The sequence below is a fragment of the Sycon ciliatum genome, chromosome 9 (assembly GCF_964019385.1).
Source record: "Sycon ciliatum chromosome 9, ocSycCili1.1, whole genome shotgun sequence".
In the NCBI taxonomy this organism is placed as follows: domain Eukaryota; kingdom Metazoa; phylum Porifera; class Calcarea; order Leucosolenida; family Sycettidae; genus Sycon; species Sycon ciliatum.
This window is the reverse complement of record NC_088651.1, coordinates 8,890,517-8,913,009: the sequence shown is the minus strand read 5'-3', so window position 1 is coordinate 8,913,009 and position 22,493 is coordinate 8,890,517. Positions and strand designations below refer to the sequence as shown.

The 22,493-nt window shown below is 46.3% G+C and overlaps 1 protein-coding gene and 1 long non-coding RNA gene across 2 annotated transcripts; one reads left to right on the top strand and one right to left on the bottom strand.

Moving 5' to 3' along the window:
* The first annotated feature begins 6,140 nt into the window (after positions 1–6,140).
* Positions 6,141–15,487, top strand: LOC135824462 (uncharacterized). The gene is made up of 3 exons (XR_010554855.1): positions 6,141–6,649; positions 14,527–15,074; positions 15,429–15,487. It is a non-coding gene; the product is annotated as an uncharacterized LOC135824462 (long non-coding RNA).
* A 2,173-nt stretch (positions 15,488–17,660) lies between these two features.
* LOC135824585 (procathepsin L-like) lies at positions 17,661–19,099 on the bottom strand. The gene has a single exon (XM_065337320.1). The coding sequence runs from the start codon at positions 19,062–19,064 to the stop codon at positions 18,060–18,062; it is 1,005 nt and encodes a 334-aa protein (XP_065193392.1). The 5' UTR covers positions 19,065–19,099; the 3' UTR covers positions 17,661–18,059.
* Positions 19,100–22,493: the final 3,394 nt, after the last annotated feature.

The following is a 22,493-nucleotide window of genomic DNA, read 5'->3' as shown; positions in this document are numbered from 1 at the left end:
GACCTGCTGGGGCAAGCAGCATCGAAGGTTACGGATGTATAGTGTGAACAGGAGGGGGCCGAGGACGGATCCTTGCGGCACCCCTCGACTGCATGCGACGTATTCCGAGCAATTTCCGCCCACGACTACGCGTTGAAGCCGCTCACTCAGGTAACTAGTGAACCATAGCTGGACAGTACCGCCGACCCCAATGTCGGATAGCTCCTGTGCCAAGATGGTGTGTTTGACACAGTCGAAAGCCTTCGACATATCCACGAATATCACACCTGTGAGTTTGCGCTCATACTTCGCTTTCAGCCAGCGATTGACAGCTAGCACAAGAGCGTCCTCCGTACTGTGGTTCTTCCTGTACGCGAACTGCGAGTCAGGGAGAATACTGTGATCGGTCAGAAAGGATGTAAGCTGAGCTTTGACGATCTTCTCGAGGAGGCGAGAAACGACTGGTAGTAGAGAAATAGGTCGATACACAGTAGGCTGACAAGGGTCAAGGCCGCCACCTTTGAATAGCGGCGACACATTAGCAATTTTAAACTGACGGGGAACACACCCCTGACATAACGAAGTATTGAAAATGATGCTGAGCGAGGGAGCCAGTATTGATGCCGAGTTTCTAAGGACAATACCCGGCAAGTCATCATGTCCAGTTGCTTTTGACGCGTCAACGGACTGGAGAAGGGCCGTAATGTCCTCCGTCGAAACAGGCGCAAATTCCGTGAATGCTGGTGGAATTTGCGCCTGTTTCGACGGAGGACATTACGGTGTGCGTGGGGCTCGCCGAGTTTGGCAGCCTCCAATGGATGGTTGTGCCTCCCTGGCTGTCGTGGAGGCTAGGGTGTTCCGTTGAGCCTAGGCCCGTGATTGTGCGGACTGTGCTATCACTACAGTCCATTTCAAAACTATAGACGCGTACCTAGGCAAAAACCGTTATGCCAGCATCTATACCAGGGCATAGATTAACGGCCGGACATCGGACATTTTCCGGCCATTTTCGGCCACTGACCGGACGTTTTCAATTTCACCGGACATAGTGTCCGGTCAAAAAGGAAAAAAGAGCAGCGACCTTTCGACCTTCTTATGCAGAGTTGGGCTTTCTTCGGAGCTTCGTGCCAAATGCGACTTGCATATCGTACAACTAACGCGTCTACACCGGTCCGTAGCCTCAGGCGTAGACTTCACCAGATTTCCTTGATCCGCCTGTAGCAACCCGGTTGCTACAGTCAATTCACACTTTCGACCTTTGGTCATGGTGTCGACTTCGCACTTGAATCGATGGGTTGAACTGCAGTGTCACGGAAGATCGGTGTACTGCGTCGATCTTTCCGCCAGATGAACCTGTTTCCCCGCCGTACTTTCGTTGTCGGTGTTATTCAGCCTGATCTAGAATATGCTCTCCCTGTATACCTTTCGTTTATATCCGCTAAAAATAGAAACAAGCTAGCCTCACTCCACCGGCGCGCTGTACGAGTTGCTTGTGGTGCATCACCCCAAGCTAATATCACGCCACTTCTTCACCACCTCAATGTTTCCTCTTTCCAATATCGATCAGTATTTTTGTTCCTTGTATTCATTTTCCACTGTTACTGTATTAAGCCGGCTGTTTGCTTGCAGTCCCTCTTTCCCATCTGTACGTCTACCCGAACTACTCGCGGCTCTATAACTCATAACATGAGTATCAATCGCTATAGATCTATGTCTGGCTTTCTGTCCTTTTCAAGTAAATCGGCTCTTGTTTGGAATTATTTACCAGACGACCTGAAGTCCTGCACTACTATCGCAGATTTCCGCGTCAAATTGGCTATTTGGCTAAAAGACAGCTTAACTCTTAATCATTGTTGTGATTTGCTTTCAAGCAATGTGCATAATCAGTAACTTGATGGTGCTGTTTTTGTTTTTTTTTGTTTTTTTTTTGGTTTCCCGTTCTCGGGGCCTTCTATTCGGTACTCTTTGTAGTTGTACTTCTGTACTGTTGAGCTATCCGAATTCAAATAAACATTAAAAAAAAAAAAAAAAAAAAAAGTGTTCGCTCTTGAGAGGAAGATTTTATTCTTCACTCTTTCACTGACCAGAAATGCAGATAGTCTTTTAGAATGTCTTGTGGAAAGCGAAAGGGAGATTCAGAGAACTTCCTGCCGGGCAAAAAAGTCCGTGGTGTGAAGGCCGCTACTTGCGATAAGTGGATCTCGGACAATGATGCAGAGCTGACTACTTCCGCCTGGCTGATTTATGACCGGCAGAAGAACGATCGGCTGTTAGCAGAATGTTTGAAGTGTTCCGTGTGCATCAAGTTTGTAGACAGAGTCCGCAGTTGTAAAAACTTCAGCGAGGCTTTCATAACCGGATTCAAGAACCTGAGAATATCAGCCTTCAAGGATCATGCTGGAACGGAGATGCATAAACGAGCAATGAATCTTTTACGTAGGCAAGAGTGTCCCGCTCGAAATGCCCTGGAATTCGCTCCAATTGCGAAGGCACTGTGCAAGATGGACGATGGTGCTGCCGCTATTGCACGACGCAAATTCGAACTGACTTACCTTGTCCTTCTCTGCAAGGAGCATATCGCGTTCGCAAAATTCTTGACTGCAACGCTTTCTTGTACATACATTTTGTCGTCAGTAAAAAAAAAGAAGTTCAGTTTCTAATACAAAATAAAGTGGCGAATTGTACATAGTAATGTGTGAGATACGTCCACAGAATGAGTCATTAGTGAGGTTCTGCCACACGGTATAACGTGCCAAAGTACGTATGGAAACTTCGCAGCGGTACGGGATTTAGTTTGATACGGATTTTTTCATACCGTTTTCCGTGTGAAGCGCGGTTCACACGGACCGGACTCCGTGTGAAAAGTGAGCGTACAGAGTACATGTGGCGGGGTACCCCCGGGTGTTCGTGCATGGTTCGAGCATGCTACGTACAGCAGAACCGGTGCAACGTACGAAAAATCCGTGTCAAACTTCACTGCAGTTGACACGGAGTTTGGTACGTAGTTCCGTGTAGCAGAACCTCTCTATTAGAGAGGTTCCGGGGTACGATTTTCCGTGTCAAAATCCGTGTGGGCGCTACGGATTTTTTCCAGGAGTGCTCCATACGATTTTTCGGCACGGAGAATCCGTGTGGACTGGCTTTCACACGAACCATGTTTCGTATGGAGATTTTGCGTCATCGGGTGCAGAAAGATTTTTCGCGTACAAATTTGGTACGAGAAACATGGATTTTCCGCGGGAAGTTTTGATTTCGGTACAAATTTTCAAAATAAAAAGGCATAACGCGGGAATGTGACGTGTTTGCGATCGTAACCTAGGCAATGACGGCAAACACATAAGTTCCGTACCCCAGAACTTTTCACTGCTCGAAAACGACGTATAAAAAATCCGTAGCGCCTCTACGGATTTTGGCACGAAAAATCGTACTCCGGAACCTCCCTATTGTGAATATATTTCAGTACTACTAAAAAAAGAAGCAACACCCTGAAAATGTGTTCTGGAAAATGTCCGGGCATTTCAAAACGGAAGGACATTTGTCCGAGCTAAATGAAATCCTTAAGCTATGCCCTGTATACCACATAAAATCTGTGATCACTTTGTGCATAATTTTTTCCAAATTGGGCGTCTGTTATCCAATCCTTTAGAAACTATAATTATGAGAGTAATTGTGGAGCGATCCTGAGCAATATTCCGAAAACTATTCTCAAAAAGTAAGCCAAATTTGAAATATTTCAAAAACCCTACGCGTCTATAGTTTCTGCTATGCTTCTCTTGCTCTCTGATCACATGTGACGTCATCAGTAAGTGATTAAGGTAGCAGTACTGGAAAACGGGTGTCAGATTTAGCCAAAATATCAATTTCACGGGAACTGCTTCAAGTGTGATTTTTCTGAAAGAAGGAATACCAAAGGCTTTACAAATGAAATTTTTTGGCATTCGAACCAGCCAAAGCAGAGATATGGCCCTGCGAAAACTGAAAATACCCGTCAAAATTTCAAAATTGCACTGATCAGCTGATCGCTGTCAATCTATTTCGAGAGGGTTTCTGTACAATATCAGCGCATCCTTCCCAATCTCGGCCTGATTCACACTGTCTGTCCAGCTAAAACCAGTATAGCAGGGCTGAGCGTCGCGATCGCCACATGCAGCGCCTGCCTGGCCTACGCAGCACGCTAGCTGGCCTGGCTGGCCTGCAGGCTCAACCCACGCAATTGTATTTTCACTGAAAATGATAAAAAAATTCTTTGTTCTCAAACTGTTTGCCAGTGCCACGAGCGTTTGTCATCGACGTTGGAACTCTGCGCTTGAGTTGTTGTGCTGGTGCTACTTGGTCAGGAGATGGGTGATGAACACAAACGAAGGTCGCTCAGCAGGCCAAGGAAAAGCAAATTTCCTAGAGCTACGTCCAAGCTCATTTCAAGTCCTGAATTATTTGAGCCAATTGAGGTGAGTGAAAGCGAACACGAGTCGCAGGCGGATGGAGCTGGTGAGGGCGTAGAAGATGACTCTGATCTTCCAGGTGATTTGTTATCCAGTGATGCCTCGTGTGATAACGATGGAGATTAGTCTGAAGAGGATTGCGATGATATTCCATCAGGAAATCGAATTGTTCACATGGAGAGCTAACAGCAATTGGTGACGTCAGCGTGTGTATGTTGTGTATGTAGTAATTATCAAGAGGGCAACCTGACTATCAAAGATAATTTTCGTCATGGTCTCGCCTCAACAATTAGTTTGCAGTGCGAATCGTGCTGCTCATCAACCAGTGTAGCCCTGGCAGAAAGATACCCACTTGCTAAATTGTACGATATAAACCGCCGCCGCAGTGTGCATGCCATGCGCCATATTGGTAGTGGACGAGAAGGTCTGAACAGTATCTGTGGGATATTGGATATGCCGCCTCCTGTTAGCAAGTCCAATTCTGGGCACAGCGATGCACTACACACTGCTGTGGAAACTGATGCTAGGGACAGCATGAAGAATGCTGCCCAGCGTCTTCTTGTTCGGCGATCAACAGAACAGCATTCCCACCCGGAGCATGTTGCAGTTAGCACCGATGGAACGTGGATGAAGCGCGGGTTCTCATCAATGTTTGGTATGCCAACTGCTGTCCGATGAGACAGGAAAGGTTCTGGACGCGGAGGTGCTATCAAAACACTGCAGTGGATGTGAAACTTTGAAGAACAGATGGCAAGCAGGAAAAATTTCTAATGCTGAGTACAAACAATGGAAATGTTTTCGGCTGTGCTGGAAATGATGAGCTGCTCTAAGTTTCACTTTCCAGCTCTGGTCTTCTCAAGTTGGATGGAGGGAAGCAGTATCACAGGAGGAGAAGGTCCAGTGAGGAGCAAAAGTCGGCCAGGAAGAGAAGAAGAGCCATTTGAAAGGGATTTGCTGACACGACACAGCAAGCAGAGGTAGTCACATACATTGCTGGAGGGTTCTCAGAGTGCCAAAAGTTAGTGTTTTTTGGCCTTCCGACCAAACTTTGGTACACTTTATCTCCAGACTGGCTCATCACAGCCCAATAAACCTTATATGTAGATTGATCAGTGGAAAATTTCCCAGATGCTGAATATATTTATAAAGCCATAGTTTTTTGTTTGGCGGATGTTAGCTGCCTCAGTAGTAATAATCTTTTTCGACGGTGACGGGCATCTTCACAGATGATGTTGACTGGGTGGTGCTATTTGTGTCCTATCTCCAATTTGTTCTATTCAGCATCTGCTACTGTTGTAGACTGTTGCTTGTGATGCAATTTTAACACTTCAGCTGATATTATGTTGCTGCTAGCATGTACCAAAAATCTGAGATGACGGCATTTTTTTACTCTCCAGTGCAGTGAACTTTTGGGACGATGCAAAGTAAATAAGTTCAAGGTAGTACTTTTATTAGGTGATGGCGTGAATCATGAATCTGTGCTCAAAATTTCGTGGCAAAAGATTCACAGACACCGAAGTAATACCCGATTTTAGTTGTGTGTATTTGCGAATGGCATATTCCAGTACTGCTACCTTAAACAAATTTTGTTTTCCGCCGTGGCCATAGGGGCCGTGGTATCCGGTTTGAGAATGCTTCGTCACTTTTTGCCTTGTGGAATGTTCTTTTCAGATTATTACTATGCTTTGCAGTTATCCTTCTCCCTTTTGGACACTTTTTTGTGCTGTGCCCAAGTGCTGGAGGCGTGTGCTCGAGTAACAATAGCTTCAGTTATCCCCGGCCCCTTGCACTTCGTCAAGAAGCGGGGCACCAAGGACAAGCTAGCTATGGTTGGAAAACTGTCGCTCGTAGAAAATTCTGCCGGTGGGAAAGTTAGCAGTCGACGGCTGTCAAGAACATGTTCTTCAGTAGCCTGTTCAATCCACGGGAGGTGAGAGTCCTCAAGTCACTACACAGTCATCAGAAGCTGAGAGAAGTGTAGCCCACCCATGCCCAGTGATTGTTTTTGTAGTTTGGGGAACTGTTGAGCTCGGAGCAGGCAACTATCGAATTTAGGCTGCGACCCACTTCATGAACAAATGCACTCTGCTTGAAGTGCACTGTTGTTTTCGCATCGTCCTGATATGATCGAGAGTGCTGTGGCGTTGCAAACGCAAACAGTACCAGGAAATATCGTCCGGCGGGAGAAATATTTGTGACATGAGGGCAGCTAGCTATTACCTGTAAAGGTAAGAATGAATACTACACAGACTGTCAGTGTGATTTGTTGGACATACTGCACAGTGTGATTTGTTGGACATACTGCAAGTGATCCTTCTGCAGTGCTTCATGAGTGCAATTCCGTGAGGATGCACTTGAATCACTTAAAAATATTGCAACAAAATGATTACCATAATTTTTCTGTTTCTAGTCAAGGATTTACAAGTACAGTTGTGGCAAGTGAAATCCGACACTTGCCATAGGGGACAGCGCCTCAAATGGACATCAATGATGTAATGCACTGCACCTAATTTGTACTATAGAGCCGTATGCATCCCAAACAGGTCGAAAGGTCACAGCTTAGATACACACAGTTCTCAAACATAGTACACATAAGGAGTATTGGTATCCAATTCCCAGTCATTTTTGCCAGCATGCAGCCATGCACCTTTTGAACCTTGACTGTGATGAGTACGAATTCTGTCATCAGACAGATAAAGTTGTATGCAACACATGTACTGTACGTATGCAGGGCTGCAGAGGCTGCAGGATGCACGGTGCAGTCCCTTATGCCAAGTGTCGGATTTCACTTGCCACAACTGTAGTTCTGTGCCTGTAGCTGTAGCAGCACTTGAACAGCTAGCAGTGTTTGACATCAAGACTACTGGCCGCTCGCTTGGCTAGAAATCATTTGGAATAATTATTGTAATATTTTGACAGGATTGGGAGAACTTCAAATTCGAAGGATCCGTCGCGGAAGTGAACTGCCAGAAAGAACATTGTAAATACAGATTACATTATTTTTATGATTAGAGGGTACAAATGTCTACTTCGTACAATACATGCATCAGGATGTCAATCTAGGCAAGGAAGTGGTCCGTAGCTCCATAATTATAATAATATACTCTTCTCAAACATACTCTTCACCGTAGACTCATGCAGCACTGAATTCAGTCAAAGTCTATTCTTGTCGCCTTGGATATGCAGTGAATGAGTTCATGTAGTGTGCCGCAGAGGGATTTATCATTTTCTCGTACAGTGAAACCTGTTACTAACGACCACCCCGTGGGGCCAAAGAAAGCGGTCTTTAGTGGCAGGTGGTCTTTAGTTAGAGGTTTGCATCGCACAACCATAATTATTATATGAATGTGAGACCGTCCGTGCCAGGCGAAGTGGTCTGTAGTACCAGGCTGGTCGCTAGTCACGGTGGTCTTTAGTTACAGGTTTTACTGTAGTACCAGGCTGGTCGCTAGTCACGGTGGTCTTTAGTTACAGGTTTTACTGTAGTACCAGGCTGGTCGCTAGTCACGGTGGTCTTTAGTTACAGGTTTTACTGTAGTACCAGGCTGGTCGCGAGTCACGGTGGTCTTTAGTTACAGGTTTTACTGTAGTACCAGGCTGGTCGCTAGTCACGGTGGTCTTTAGTTACAGGTTTTACTGTAGTACCAGGCTGGTCGCGAGTCACGGTGGTCTTTAGTTACAGGTTTTACTGTAGTACCAGGCTGGTCGCTAGTCACGGTGGTCTTTAGTTACAGGTTTTACTGTAGTACCAGGCTGGTCGCGAGTCACGGTGGTCTTTAGTTACAGGTTTTACTGTAGTACCAGGCTGGTCGCTAGTCACGGTGGTCTTTAGTTACAGGTTTTACTGTAGTACCAGGCTGGTCGCGAGTCACGGTGGTCTTTAGTTACAGGTTTTACTGTAGTACCAGGCTGGTCGCTAGTCACGGTGGTCTTTAGTTACAGGTTTTACTGTAATACCAGGCTGGTCGCGAGTCACGGTGGTCTTTAGTTACAGGTTTTACTGTAGTACCAGGCTGGTCGCTAGTCACGGTGGTCTTTAGTTACAGGTTTTACTGTAGTACCAGGCTGGTCGCTAGTCACGGTGGTCTTTAGTTACAGGTTTTACTGTAGTACCAGGCTGGTCGCTAGTCACGGTGGTCTTTAGTTACAGGTTTTACTGTAGTACCAGGCTGGTCGCGAGTCACGGTGGTCTTTAGTTACAGGTTTTACTGTAGTACCAGGCTGGTCGCGAGTCACGGTGGTCTTTAGTTACAGGTTTTACTGTAGTACCAGGCTGGTCGCTAGTCACGGTGGTCTTTAGTTACAGGTTTTACTGTAGTACCAGGCTGGTCGCGAGTCACGGTGGTCTTTAGTTACAGGTTTTACTGTAGTACCAGGCTGGTCGCTAGTCACGGTGGTCTTTAGTTACAGGTTTTACTGTAGTACCAGGCTGGTCGCGAGTCACGGTGGTCTTTAGTTACAGGTTTTACTGTAGTACCAGGCTGGTCGCGAGTCACGGTGGTCTTTAGTTACAGGTTTTACTGTAGTACCAGGCTGGTCGCTAGTCACGGTGGTCTTTAGTTACAGGTTTTACTGTAGTACCAGGCTGGTCGCGAGTCACGGTGGTCTTTAGTTACAGGTTTTACTGTAGTACCAGGCTGGTCGCGAGTCACGGTGGTCTTTAGTTACAGGTTTTACTGTAGTACCAGGCTGGTCGCTAGTCACGGTGGTCTTTAGTTACAGGTTTTACTGTAGTACCAGGCTGGTCGCGAGTCACGGTGGTCTTTAGTTACAGGTTTTACTGTAGTACCAGGCTGGTCGCTAGTCACGGTGGTCTTTAGTTACAGGTTTTACTGTAGTACCAGGCTGGTCGCTAGTCACGGTGGTCTTTAGTTACAGGTTTTACTGTAGTACCAGGCTGGTCGCGAGTCACGGTGGTCTTTAGTTACAGGTTTTACTGTAGTACCAGGCTGGTCGCGAGTCACGGTGGTCTTTAGTTACAGGTTTTACTGTATGTACAATACCCACGTACGTGTATTTTTTATTTTTTTCCCTTTCTAACGTTTTTTTCTCTTTTTTCGGGGGTAGCGGCCTCTTTTACGGGCAAGATAAAGTCATGTAGACGTGAAAAAATGGAGATACATGTACCATGAAAGGATAAATACCCACGTACATGTATACATACATTGTACAATGTCATGTACATGTGAATATGGTATACTCGGATGGAGAGCCAAGGATAATTTTTTTTTTTTTAATGAGAGGACCATAAGTTTACAAGTTATCCGTTTTGTCCAACACTAACGACTTTAAGCAGGATAATGGCGAGTCAAAATATGCAACAATTAGAACAAAAGTGACTGATGTGACACTGACATTCAACGACCTGGAAGTCTGGAGTGCGCTGCGAGTGAAATCTGAAGTGCGCTCACCTTCCCCTTTCTCACGTTATTTCATAACTTAGAACCTTCCAAGTTGGAAGGCTGTTGGTTTGTGCATTCCAGACGTGATGCAGCTAAGCATCAGATCGTTGAATGTCAGTATCACATCAGTCAGTTTTCTGCTAATTGTTGCACATTTTTACTCACCATTATCCTGTTTAGAATCGTTAGTGTTGGACAAAACGGATACTTGTGTAAACTTCTGGTCCTCTCTTTTTTTTAACATAAATGAGCCGCGACACGACAAAGGGTGCTTATGGCACGCGACATCAAACTGCGAAAAACTCGTTTAAAAGTTGAGTATGCAATATTGAGAGTGCACATTTTCTTTTTGAATTTGATCAGTTTCGTTGCGATTTATCAAGCTTTTTTGAATGCGTTTGTTTGCAACAGAAGCAGTGAGAATTCAGCCATTGTGCTGTGTCCATAACTCAGCTTGTGAAACTGTTGCCATAAGCACCCTTTTGTCATGGTGCGGCTCAGATATGTATGTGTAATTGCTGCTCATAGTAAATTGTGATCATCAGCTGTATTAGTTCTTCGTTGTATACCAATAACGGCATAAATTATTACAATCATGTGTACATGCTGTACATAGAATCTATACCATTGAATTGTGCAGTATGAGTAGTGAGTACAGTTTTGGTTGAGTCCAGATACAGCCAATTCCACCAGGAAATACATGTATAAGGCTGCATGTTTTTTATTTATTTCTACGTTTCTCGCCCCCCCCCCCCCCCCCCCCCCCCCGCGCGCGTATACGATTCAGGAGTCTGGAAGAAGAAAACATGTGCTGCACTGTGGAGACCACCAGCACAGGCATGCACATGTGCACCCTGGCCTGTGCGACGCAGTGGGCGCTTTCGATTACACGCATTTCGGTCAATTCTAGAATTAGTTATTGTTGATGCACAGTAGGCACCGGCGGATTATGCTCGCGAAATCATGGAATTCTGCTTTCATGGATTCTCGCATTATGCTCACAAAACCCTCATATTATGCTTTGGCACGCGGGGATACATATCCACTTTGTTGTACTTATGGTCCAGTTATGGAGCCTAAAAGGTCGGAAAATTGTGCCTTTTCGTACTTGCAAGTGGCCATAATAATAATAATAATAATTCGCGGGATTCGCGTTGGCATCGCTTGAATGTTCAGAAACACACAAACTAGCCTTCGCTTCCGCAGGCCACCACTATGGCCATAAGTACAACAAAATACATGAGTATCCCCATACCAAGGTGTCCATTCATGCTAGAGATCAAAATTTAATGATGGAAAAGAGAAAACATTTTATACTTCTTTCATTCATTAGTTGACTTCTTTTGTAAAAAGATTTTTTCATTGCCAATAATAATATTAGTTTGAGTTACCTTTGCAAATTATCACGTTCAACTGTCTTCGCAATCGTCATACTCGTCCAACCGATGTCACCCTCACCCTTCGAATAATCAGCTCATCTCCCCCGTAGCTCCACCTCTCCTTCCATCATGACCGAACTCTACTATACCTCGACTTTTTTTAAATTATCTAGAGCAATATCCATAGCCGGCACAGTCATGGCTGCTAAAATCCAGAGGTCATGACTTCGTAACATGCATAATGACTAATGTACATGTACGCGAAGTTTTGTGAACTACCCGTCACTATCTCGTCCGCCCCGGGACACTTGATAAAGGCTGATTCACTCGCATCTTCTGCTACGTGATGTACTACATGTACAATGTATATCAGTGTGAGAAAGAACTTTGAAGAAGACGAGTTCGAACATACACTAATGTATTCGGCCATGATTTCTACCCTGCTTTTCATTGAACACTACCTGCATGACCTCCGAACCCTTTGCCATGCAGACCACCAGCACTGATCAGGTGCAGTGTACACAATTCTGTAGCCTACATACTAGAACAGTGGTACAACCATGTAGTTATGCTCCTACCTCCGAAAGGATGCCAAATTATGCTCCAAATTTTCAACCACCAAATTATGCTAATAATTATGCCGGCATAATCCGCCGGTGCCTACCTAATGCACAGTTCGATTACACAAAAAGTGACAAATTCCGTCGTTAGAATTGATTTTATCCAATTCCGTTGAATCCGTCAATTCTGAAGAGAGGGCAGAATTTCTCTAATTCTGGCGCCAGAATTGCACAGTCGGTGTGTTACCGGTCTGGTCATGACTCAAGCGCGCGAAGAGCCTCCCTGGCCGGCGTGTGCGCGATGCTGGGTCCACGTGCGCGCGAGGGTGTACGTGATCTCTTTTTACGATTCATCAATTTTGTTTGACATGACATGAATAAAATGCGTTGTGAATTCCAGTCGTTCGTTTACAAGGCCGGAATCCGCTCATTCTGGTCATTCCAGAATTTAAAAAAACAGTTCCAGAATTGTGTAAACGTGTTATCGAAAGCGCCCAGTGACATGATGCGAGGTCGGCAGTTTTTGTTGCGCAAGCTAGCTGCACTTGCACAGATTGTGACAGAAGCTCCTACCACGTACTACTACAGTGAGTATGGTTTATAAAGTGACCGGGTGTAACGATATACCGGCTATAATGATCGAACTCGCCAAAATCAAAATCAAATCACAAAAAAATACAGCTAAAATATCACTATACACACTATTATCGGTTATACCGATATATCGCTTATTGTGATGGGCTTCAGGAAGCAAACCATATCAAATGCACAGGAAAATATTGTATATACTGATCAAGAGTGATGATCACAAAACAATTGTTCTTCAAATTTAGTTGATTTCTTCCAAAACTGATCCAGTGTTGCCTGGATGCATCTGGCAGCAGACGTGATTGAGAGAAAATTCTTCCCTGTATGCTGTAAGCAGCCACATGTACACGTGGCTGCTTTTCATGCATTTTCCAGCGTGTACGCATCATTTCATGCATAGTCATGTGCCATGTGTCAGTCATACATGCAAATCGGCTATAGTGATGCACCGGATATAGTGATAAATTATCAAAAATCAAAGGGGCACGTTATATCCACTATTTACTGTAGTTGCTAACTAACTTTGAATGCTATTTTACACGGTGTGTTGGTCGATTTTAGTATGACCAAAGGTCTAGTAAAACATATATATATTTTTCAGTAATTTTTTATTTTTTCCACCTCTCGCACACGATTTTAGATTTTCGGGTGACGAGAAACATAGAAATAAAAACGTGTGGCCTAATGACAAAAAGGAAATAAATCCAGCCTTTACCTAATGAAACAGTGTTCACATGGGAATAGCGACGGAATCCATCAGAGCTGCACACTCTGTGTGTCATGTACTCTTGGTTATACTGAAGAAGAGTATGGGCTTCAGGTCGCGCTGCAAGTTCCGGAGAATCACCTTCTACAAGACAACCGGGACCATCCTCGGGTGACAACAACTTCCCCAGCGCTCCAGACTGATATTGAGAGTCGGAGATTCTCGGGGAGTTCACACTTTCGGGCTGCCCTGAAGCGAATTCACCGCCAGAGTCGACAAAATCGGGCACCGACACAGCGTCAGCGCTCGAAGAGTTGTCTGAACAACCGCTATCATGATGCTTGGGAGAAGTCGCTGAAAATAAATCTCCAATTTTCGTTTAAGAAAGCGCTTCACCCTTATACGTACCTGCCGCACTGACAGAACTTGGAAATTGGTGGCGAAGAATACAAAGAAAATGGAACCAAACTGAAAGCTTTCGAAACAAAAAGACTGTGACTTTCCGACTTCGATTTCGACACCGCACTGCACCGGTGCTGTGCAGTTCTGTTGCAGCGTGGTTCACACAGCGAATGCGAACAGCGGTTCAAAGAAGGACAAGCCTATCCTCGAGCCTCGCAAAATTAATGTACATAGACTAGATCTAGATGTCCTACATGTAGATCCTGCGAACTCTTCTTCAGTGAACAGTAGACTCGACGCGTGAAGTCAGTGCCAGTAGACTGACAGTATATTATAATGCATGAACTGGTAGTAGTACAGTGCATTTCCACATGTCCTGGTCAACCACGTCTCGATACCTGACTGCAAAGTATCCACTCTGGCTACGCGCCTGCATGACAACATCCTTCTCAATGGCCATACAAGCGAAGATGCGTACAGATGTCCGTCGCACACCACGCGCCATGAATGTTCTGCATGTGGTGAAAATCACGACATTATGTCGCACTCCACTATGGCCCGTGCTGACCATACAGGTGTTTGCATGGAAATATTCCGAGGTGTGCGGGAGGACGAGGGGCTGCGCGCTTCCTTTTGCCCACCTCGTTTGATATTGGTGATAGAAATCTGTCTCTTGTTGCAAGTGTGAATCACCATGGTGGGCTCACGGGTGGTCACTACACAGCTCGGCCCGACGGGTGTGCCGCCATGGTAACGTGCGGAGTGCGAAAGACAGTATTGTGTCGTTGAACGAGAGTATTGTTGACCATACGAATGCATGTCTTGCATACTATGAATGAATGACGCTGTGTGTCATTACTTGAAATGTGCGCGTGGTCTCGGTTGTAGTACAACAACCAGAGACCACTATTCTCGCTCCCAGCGACTTGCTGGTTGATGCTGAGGTAATGCACTTTGTCCTCCTGCTGCAGTAGTGAGGATGGGTGGTTGGTGGGAATCCTCTCAACATCCCATGTGATCCGTTGCTAATTGAATGTGTCCTGGTTTCTTGTGCTTGCTGATCTACAGACACGGAAACGGCAATTGGGTGGCCCTGGACATGTCGGCCGCTGACGCGGAGCGGCTGTTTGACTGTTCACTAGACAAGAGCGAAGCCGCAGGAACACCTCCGCCAATCTTTGCCCCCCCCCCCCCTACCAGGCTCAGCACGAGCAGCGGCAGCAGCAGGAGGAGGAGGAGGAGGAGAAGCGGCGGAAGCAAGAACAACATCGAGCGGAAGAGGCACAGCAGCTGTGGCGCGAGTCGCAGGGGCGGGCGGAATCGGAAAAACAGCAGCGGCAGGCACAACAGCGCCAGCAGCAAGCCTTGGAAGCAAAATGGCAGTGGCAGGAGGGAGAAGAGCGGCGGCAGCAGGAGCGGCGCCAGAAAGAGCAGCAGCAGCAGCAGTTGGAAGAAGGTAACCTGCTCCTGCAGGAGCACGTCGGTGCATTGCACCAGCCACAGCGGCACGAAGTACACCAGCCCCAGCACCAGCATGGTCGTGCGGGGAGAAGGAGACGGCGGCGGGGGGCAGGAGGGCCTATGTTTTCGCCCACACATTCATACCACGGCCAGATGTGAGTGATGTGCCGTGTGCCACCTGTGGTGGCAGTGGCAGTAGTGGATGTGCACTGACACTCACACTATACAATCCTGCATGTCGAAGAGTAGGAACGTGGACCACATGCCGTATCCGTGTGGTAAATGCGAAATTTCTGATAACAGTTTGAAATGGTGCCTCCCGATGTCCAAGACCGGGTACTCGGGAAATTTCACTTTTGACAGTGCCTGCAGTAGCTTGTGGTGCAACTTGTACCACATGAGGCCTCATTCTCATGTTACGTGGCCTGGTCCGCAAACTGCAATCCTTAGGCAAATATCATGTTTGCAATGTTGTGCTTGTATGTCCTATGCTCTGTGTTCATCTGCAGAATAAACATCAGGAATGTTTTCACTGGGCGGCTGCCAAGGGGTCGGGGACGGGGTCGTGGACGTGCCCGTGAAGTGGAGAGGTGAGGCGCTAGTTGGAGAAGCACCCTGGTCATGGCTTCTGCGTTAAGTAATCCACATCTGTGTGTGCACAGTGGGGTCGTTGAAGGGTGTGGTACAAGACACCTTCACCAATACCCGTACCGGCTGCTTGTGAACTTCGACAAGGGTGCGGGCCATGGAGTAGAACTAATAGTTGACAATGGCGGAATGTTTGTGAAGCACCATTTGATCCTGAAACAAATCCTGTTGTCTTTTGTGCCTCTGTACATGTCCAGCTCGGCGTAGTCGTGCGGTGGGGAAGACAATGCACGACCTTGTTGATAATAAAAGATGATAGCATGAATGGCAATGTGTTCAGTTGAGTGTGGGGAAGTGCGTGTCCTGTGCTGGTCAGAGTGGAGCGGCATGTGGGCGCGTAGACCTGCCTCCTTGGGTGTACGGGTGCCCCATTGTCTGCGCGTCCGTGGTCATGCACTCCCTTGTTCCACGACATGTATGCGTGTGTTTGCATGTATGCTTGTGTCCGAGTGTGTGTGTGTATGTGTGTGCGCTCGCACGCGTGCGTGCGTGTGTGTGCATCCGTTTGTCACTGTGCCCGTGCGTGTGGGCGTTTTCGTGTCCGGGTTTGTCTCTGTACGTGTGTTTGTGTGTGCATGTGTGCGCGTTGGTTGGGGGGGGGGGGTGTGGCACCCGGTCCGGATGTCAAGTTTCCCTTTCCACATGCTTCTTTGCGGGTCTGTATGTGCATCTGCGTGCGAGTCTGCACCCATCTGCGTGCGTATGCGTGTGTACGGGCGCCCTTACTTCCTTACCTTCTGTTCACTTGGGCCGTGTTGCTGCGATGTTGTACTGTGGCCCATGCAAGCGCGAAATTATTGCTTGTCCCTGCCTACCAGCAAAAGACAGCAGGTCAGACTATTTCCTGCACTAAGCTGCATGTAAGACTACATGATTGTGTATCGGCCCACACTGAGAAGCCTTTGGGGAATTCAGAATAGAAATTACAAATGAACACGGTGACGGACACAAGAACATTCAATGGCAGGTACAAGCAAGAGTGTATAAGCAAGAGTACATACCCCCCAGAGTGTGCAACGCCGATCCAGCTCTGCATAGGGTCTTGGTCGAGCGGAATCGGATCTTCTGATGTCATGCGTACACTCCACACCAGCGCAAGGCCGGTCTCGAGGCAGGGCACCATTGTTTTTGATCCGAGAGTACCCGCGACTCCCCGGGTTCCCCTCAGATGTGTACGGTATTATGACGCAAAGATCCGGTTCCGCTCGACCAAGACCCTATGCAGAGCTGGATCAGCGTTGCACACTCTGGGGGGTTATGTACTCTTGGTACAACTGGTTATGTACTCTTGGTACCAGGGAGTCGTAAAATACCGGTATTTTACGACTCCCTGCTTGGTACCAGGTATGCATCAAAGATGGCCGTAACCTTTTTTCTTATGGGGGGGGGGGGGCAAGTTGGCCCATGCTTGGCAGGTACAGCCCACGCTATGTTTCTACTTCAGTATTTGTAGTACATGTACATTTACCGGTCCCCATCAACGGCCGTAACACATTCCGCGATTTTCGTGTGCGTGTCCGCGAATCTAGCATTTTCCGTGGAAAACGTGCAGTTTTCTTCATTTTGCCTCAATTTTCAGTTAATTCGTGAGCCCATGCCATGGCCCACTCTCACTGTCTTGTTCTGTGCGCTGCTACGTGTACTCTTGTTGTACGGAAAGCGCGTGGCTGTGAACTTTTGTCCCCAGGGCCAAACTTTGACATCGCACTGTTCTTTATTATTATTATTATTATTATTATTATTATTATTTAAAGCATGTCCGCGTAGGTGGCGGGGGTGCCATTTTCGCTTATGCCATTCAGGATTGATGTCGGAAGAGTAATATAATACGATACAATGAAATGACAGAAGTGACGTCAACAAAAGCCGTTAGCAACAATACCAATAGGACTAATGGAATATGCATACAACTCCTTTGCGCTTCGAAATTCCTTGCTTGATCCTCCATTCACGTTTTTGTGGTCCATATCGTTGTAAGATACTGCAGTTTAACGTTTCCGCACATTTACCATCATGCATGTCTGGCCCACATTTTCCACTCTTTTTCGCCCGCAATTTCTGAATTTTCCCGCGATTTTCCAGGGGGACAGATTTACGATTTATGCGAGTATGACTTTACAAAGTTCATGAACTTTTATGCAGAGCTGGTATCATAGTGTCACAGTGTGTACGGTTGTAATAATAATGTCTTTATTAGGATGACCCAGAGGCTTGTCGCCTATAGTACAATGTACTTGACTTGCCCCGGGGGCTCAACACCCTAGTTATGGCGGGAAAATCATGCAAACAGTCTCCAGCAGTTTTTCAAGGTCTTCATCATCTTCTTGTTCGAAGCAACTGACATTATGATACCCAATTAAAATATACCTAACAAAATAAATAAAGTTTACAACAGCAATTCTACAAATGCGCAGAAGAAAATGTCAGCGAGAGAAGTTGATGAATCCGATCAGTTTCTCAGCTAAATGCAGGTGTTGTGAATGCAGCAGTGGTTAAACAACCGGGTATGACGGCAGCGTGGCGATTCCGCACTGGTTGTCGGCGTTACGCGTCATCTTGATATAACCGTCCTGTCCATACGACGTACCGACGGAGTTCTTGACGAGCCAGTAGTCCTTGCCATCCTGCGTGCCATAACCCACGACAAGTACACCGTGAGTAAGATACTGGCGACCGCTCCCGCAGGATGTACTGTTGAAAATTCCACTCTTGTAGCTCCAAAACAGAGGGTCGTTGGCATCGATGGCAACAGCAACAGGCCCGATCGTAGCGACAGCCTGTTTGAGAGTGGTCTCGTTCATTGCTGGTAAACGGACCCAGCCGATATCGTGCGCCACGGCACGGTTGCGGTTGTAGGAGCAGTTACCCTTCACGGCCTTGTACGGATAGTCAGCCTCGGACATGATTCCGCCGTTGATGGCTATGTAGGTGAAAGCGTAGCTGGGCAGGCCGCCACGACAGCCAGCGTCACCCTCAGCTGAGGCGCAGTCCACCAAGTTCTGCTCACTCAGAGAAACCAGCTTCCCAGTTTTTCGGAAGTGCTGACCCTCGAGGGCGCCAGTAGCAGCGAAAGCCCAACAGGAGCCGCACTTTCTCAATTTCTGGTCCTTGGCCGCGGTGACATAACCGTGCTTACGCCAATCAACTTCAGTAGGGAGATTTGCAGGATCCTCATTCTCAGGGAACAGGAACGCTCCACCAGTGCGCTTGTAGTTGGTAGCCTCAGGCTGTGCCAGGCCGGAGCGAGCGAAATCGTCCTTGGTCAGATCAGCAAACTGATTCATGGCAACAGTGAATCCGAGTTTCTTCTGGTTCGTTTCCTGGATGAGTTCTTGATTCTTACGGAACACATTACGACGGAGAAGCTCTTCTTGACGGCTGGAGTAGGATTTGCCGAAGGCAGTTTTGAAACCAATCCATTCCTGATCGTCTTCCAAGCTGACGGCATGAGCCGCAGCTGCGAAAGCAAGGACCAAGCACAGAACCTTCATCGCCATTCGTCACTCAACAACCAACAAAAAAAGAGAACGAATAATTTGATTGCTGACAATGCCGAGCTATAAATTTTAAAATTACCCTTTTTATTTTTGCCGGATCGCGCGTGGACAGTACTATACTACTGGAGTATCGGTACGCATGATGTCGTGCGTACGCGTACTGTGATTTTCACACGCAGTTTCGCAATGCGCACGCGGGGTCACCAGGTCACGCGCACCAGCTTGGAGTTCGCCGGATGAGGAGGAAGCAGAGGAAGAAGTAAAGATGGATTTGACTTTTTGAGGGTGAGATGAATGAAGAGCAGTCGAACGAGAAGGAGCAAGAAGAAGCAGATCGATATTACTTAATATTTACTATTAGCAAGAGTAGATAAACGTTTATCTACTCTTGATAAACGTTTATCTACTCTTGATATTAGTGAGGTTTTGCATTCCGAAATTCGGCAAAAAGATTCGGCACGCGGGAGCGAGGTCGAAAATGCACACGAAGATTCGGCGTGTTCGGAAAAAGCTCACTTTGCCGAAAATATTTTTCGGATGCATTTTCTTGTAGAAGAGCGCTAGCGCGTGATTTATTCAAAGAGGTTTCTTATCTCGGCATCGCTTGGCAGGCGTCTTTGGCGACATACATGTACAATGTAGCATCGTCAGCTACCTCTGATTCCTCCTCTCCACTGCCTGTCTACTCTCTTTCGCTTGGGGTGTCCTCACCGTCATCTGTGTGGCTGAAAAGACTATGGCGACACGCATAAAATTTGACTTGCCCATGGAGTTGGTTTTTCTGAGACGGCTGAGGAGGCAGGTTTGGCCCTCGACTCTTTGGGCGATCAAAGTTCGTTGGAATCAGCAAGAAAAGGAGCACGGGACAGGACGTTGCTGATGCTGGGGCTCACGAAATGAAAACACATCATTTTCGACTTGCAAAACAAACGTTGGTGCGAAAATTCGACATTTTGATGTTCGACAAATGACCGAAGAACGCTGTACCGAAATTCGGAATGCAAAACCTCACTATTGCTATCATAAGCCCTGGGCGGCTTATCGCCCCAGGAAATACGGAAAAGAACTGTCTTCCTGGACCTTCCCGACAGCCTTTAAGCGACACCTTTAATTAATACAGTGCGTATCGGTTATAGTGTGGTCGTATACAAGAATATACTGCCTACAAGAATGAACACTCATTTTTTCATAATCATAACACATATTTTATGTGTATATTTATTCTTACAAGCAGTATTATCGCATAGTAGAATATATCGACACTTAGAATGGATTTTGTGTAGCAAAATATGCCAGATTAGTGCAAAGTGTATCGCCTGTAGTAATAACATCTGTGCTCTGTGCATACTCAATACAATAATATTCAACACAAAAAGAGAGTTATGTCCAACTGAGCATCGGAGAATCACTTTTTCTGTCCAGTCGGACTCTTTCTTCCGACTTCTCTCGTATCTGCTGCTCCGCAGTCGCCTAGCACGACCGCGAGGCTGATCCGTGTGTATCATGTGTAGACCTACATGATTGTACGTGTCCACATGCCAAACGTGCGCGCATAATATTATATTTTATGATACCTGTATGTCACACGTGCATATGATATGTCACACGTGATTTATCGTGTGTAAGAAATATCGGCAATAAGAATCAAATGTTGTTTTTCAAACACCCACGCTATAACCGATACCTACTGTAATCTTTATTTCAGGATTACCCAAAGGCTGACGCCTATCGGGGGGATCTCCTATTAATTTTGTGTATATGTAGGACTCAGTATAGAGTCCATGCACTATATGATGTCCAGCACCCTATATAGAGTCCATTGGTCCAAAACCCACTATACAGAGTCCAGGAGTCCACTCAGTTTTGATCAGCTTCATCCTGCCGCGCAATCCCCTATAAGGAGTACACTTTTTCTACAAGTCCCCTATTCACGGTCCAGGAGTCCAGTTTATCCAGTCACGCCGTCCTGTGTGTTGTGTCCGAAATTGAAGAGAACACTTGAAACACCTTTTCAGTTTTGCTTGCCTCGTGGCAGCGCATTCCTTTCTTCACTTCAGCCATGGCTCCCAGTTCTGCTGTGCAGTTGCTGACAGTAATCTGTCTCGAGGTAACCAAGGAGGATAAGGAGACGTTCAAAATCAAATCTGGAAAGCGTCTTGTGGTTCTCTGAAGACGTTTCATCAGTGCGCGGGATGAAAGCAGAAATTGCAGAACGAGAAAAGTTCCGCACAGTTCAAATCTGACGAGTCAGGTACACTGACACTCTCTTTCGTTCGACGCCACAAGGATCCCCTGTTTGGCTGGCCATTGCTGCCAGTAAGGCGTTTGAACGGTTTCATCAGAGCGAGGGATGAAAGCAGAAAGCGGAGAACGAGAAAAGTTCAGCACAGTTCCAATCTGACGAGTCAGATACACTGACACTCTCTTTCGTTCGACGCCACAAGGATACCCTGTTTGACTGGACAAGAGCTGCCTGTACCACCGTGTCAAAAGGCTGTCCAACTACATGGCAGGACGATGACTGAGGTAAGGAAGCTTTTACTCGTTTCGATTGGTTTGCTGTTTTGTCGTTATGCTTGAATTTTTTTCCATTTTCAAGGATCGTATCGCGTTTGTTTGATGTTGCTTGAATGAATGCCCTAAAATTAATCAACCACTTCGTAATAGTCCTCAAGGACTGCAAGGACTTTGCATCAATCGTATATGATCGTCTAGCTATCATCAATTATTATTTTATTTCATGAGAAATGTATTTTTATCCCTGTGATAATTATGTGAACTCCACGACACTCTTCCTCTACTACTAGTACTAGGCTCTAGTATGATGTCAAATACAATGGGATCCACAAACGCAGTGCCAGTGTACTAGTAGTAGTAGTAGTAGTAGTAGTAGTAGTAGTAGGAGGAGGATTTCTCGTATGCCGATGACAAGAAAAAGCTTCTCAAGCTAATACATGTACAGTGGTCCCTCTATAATCCGGCACCATTTGTGCGACGAAAATCTGCTGGATTAAGGAGGGTGCTGGATTAACAAATCTGATTTACTGCTGCAATGTGCATGAAGAGGACATTTTGGCTACTGAAAATTGTGCTGGTTTATCGAGGGTGCTGGATTATAAAGTGCCGGATTAGAGAGGGACGACTGTACTCGTATTCCATGAAGTAACCGTTTTGATGTCACAAACATGACATTGTGTCAGTGAAACTGCCTCGTGACAACAAATCATTGCATTTCCATCTTGGGGAAGACTGACTGACGGCAACGCTGTACAGATTGTTCAAATCATCTCATTTCAATTTAGTTGCAGTGAAGTGAAACACTGTGTACACTACATGTATGGTGGTGTGTCTGTGCATCTTGAGTGTGCACAAACGATCTTACTGTAAGACATGTTATTATAACGAGTCGCAAATTTAACGATTGTCCAA

Coding starts and splice junctions, on each gene's coding strand:
- LOC135824585 (XM_065337320.1), bottom strand. CDS start 19,064: ATGGCGATGAAGGTTCTGTGCTTGGTCCTTGCTTTCGCAGCTGCGGCT.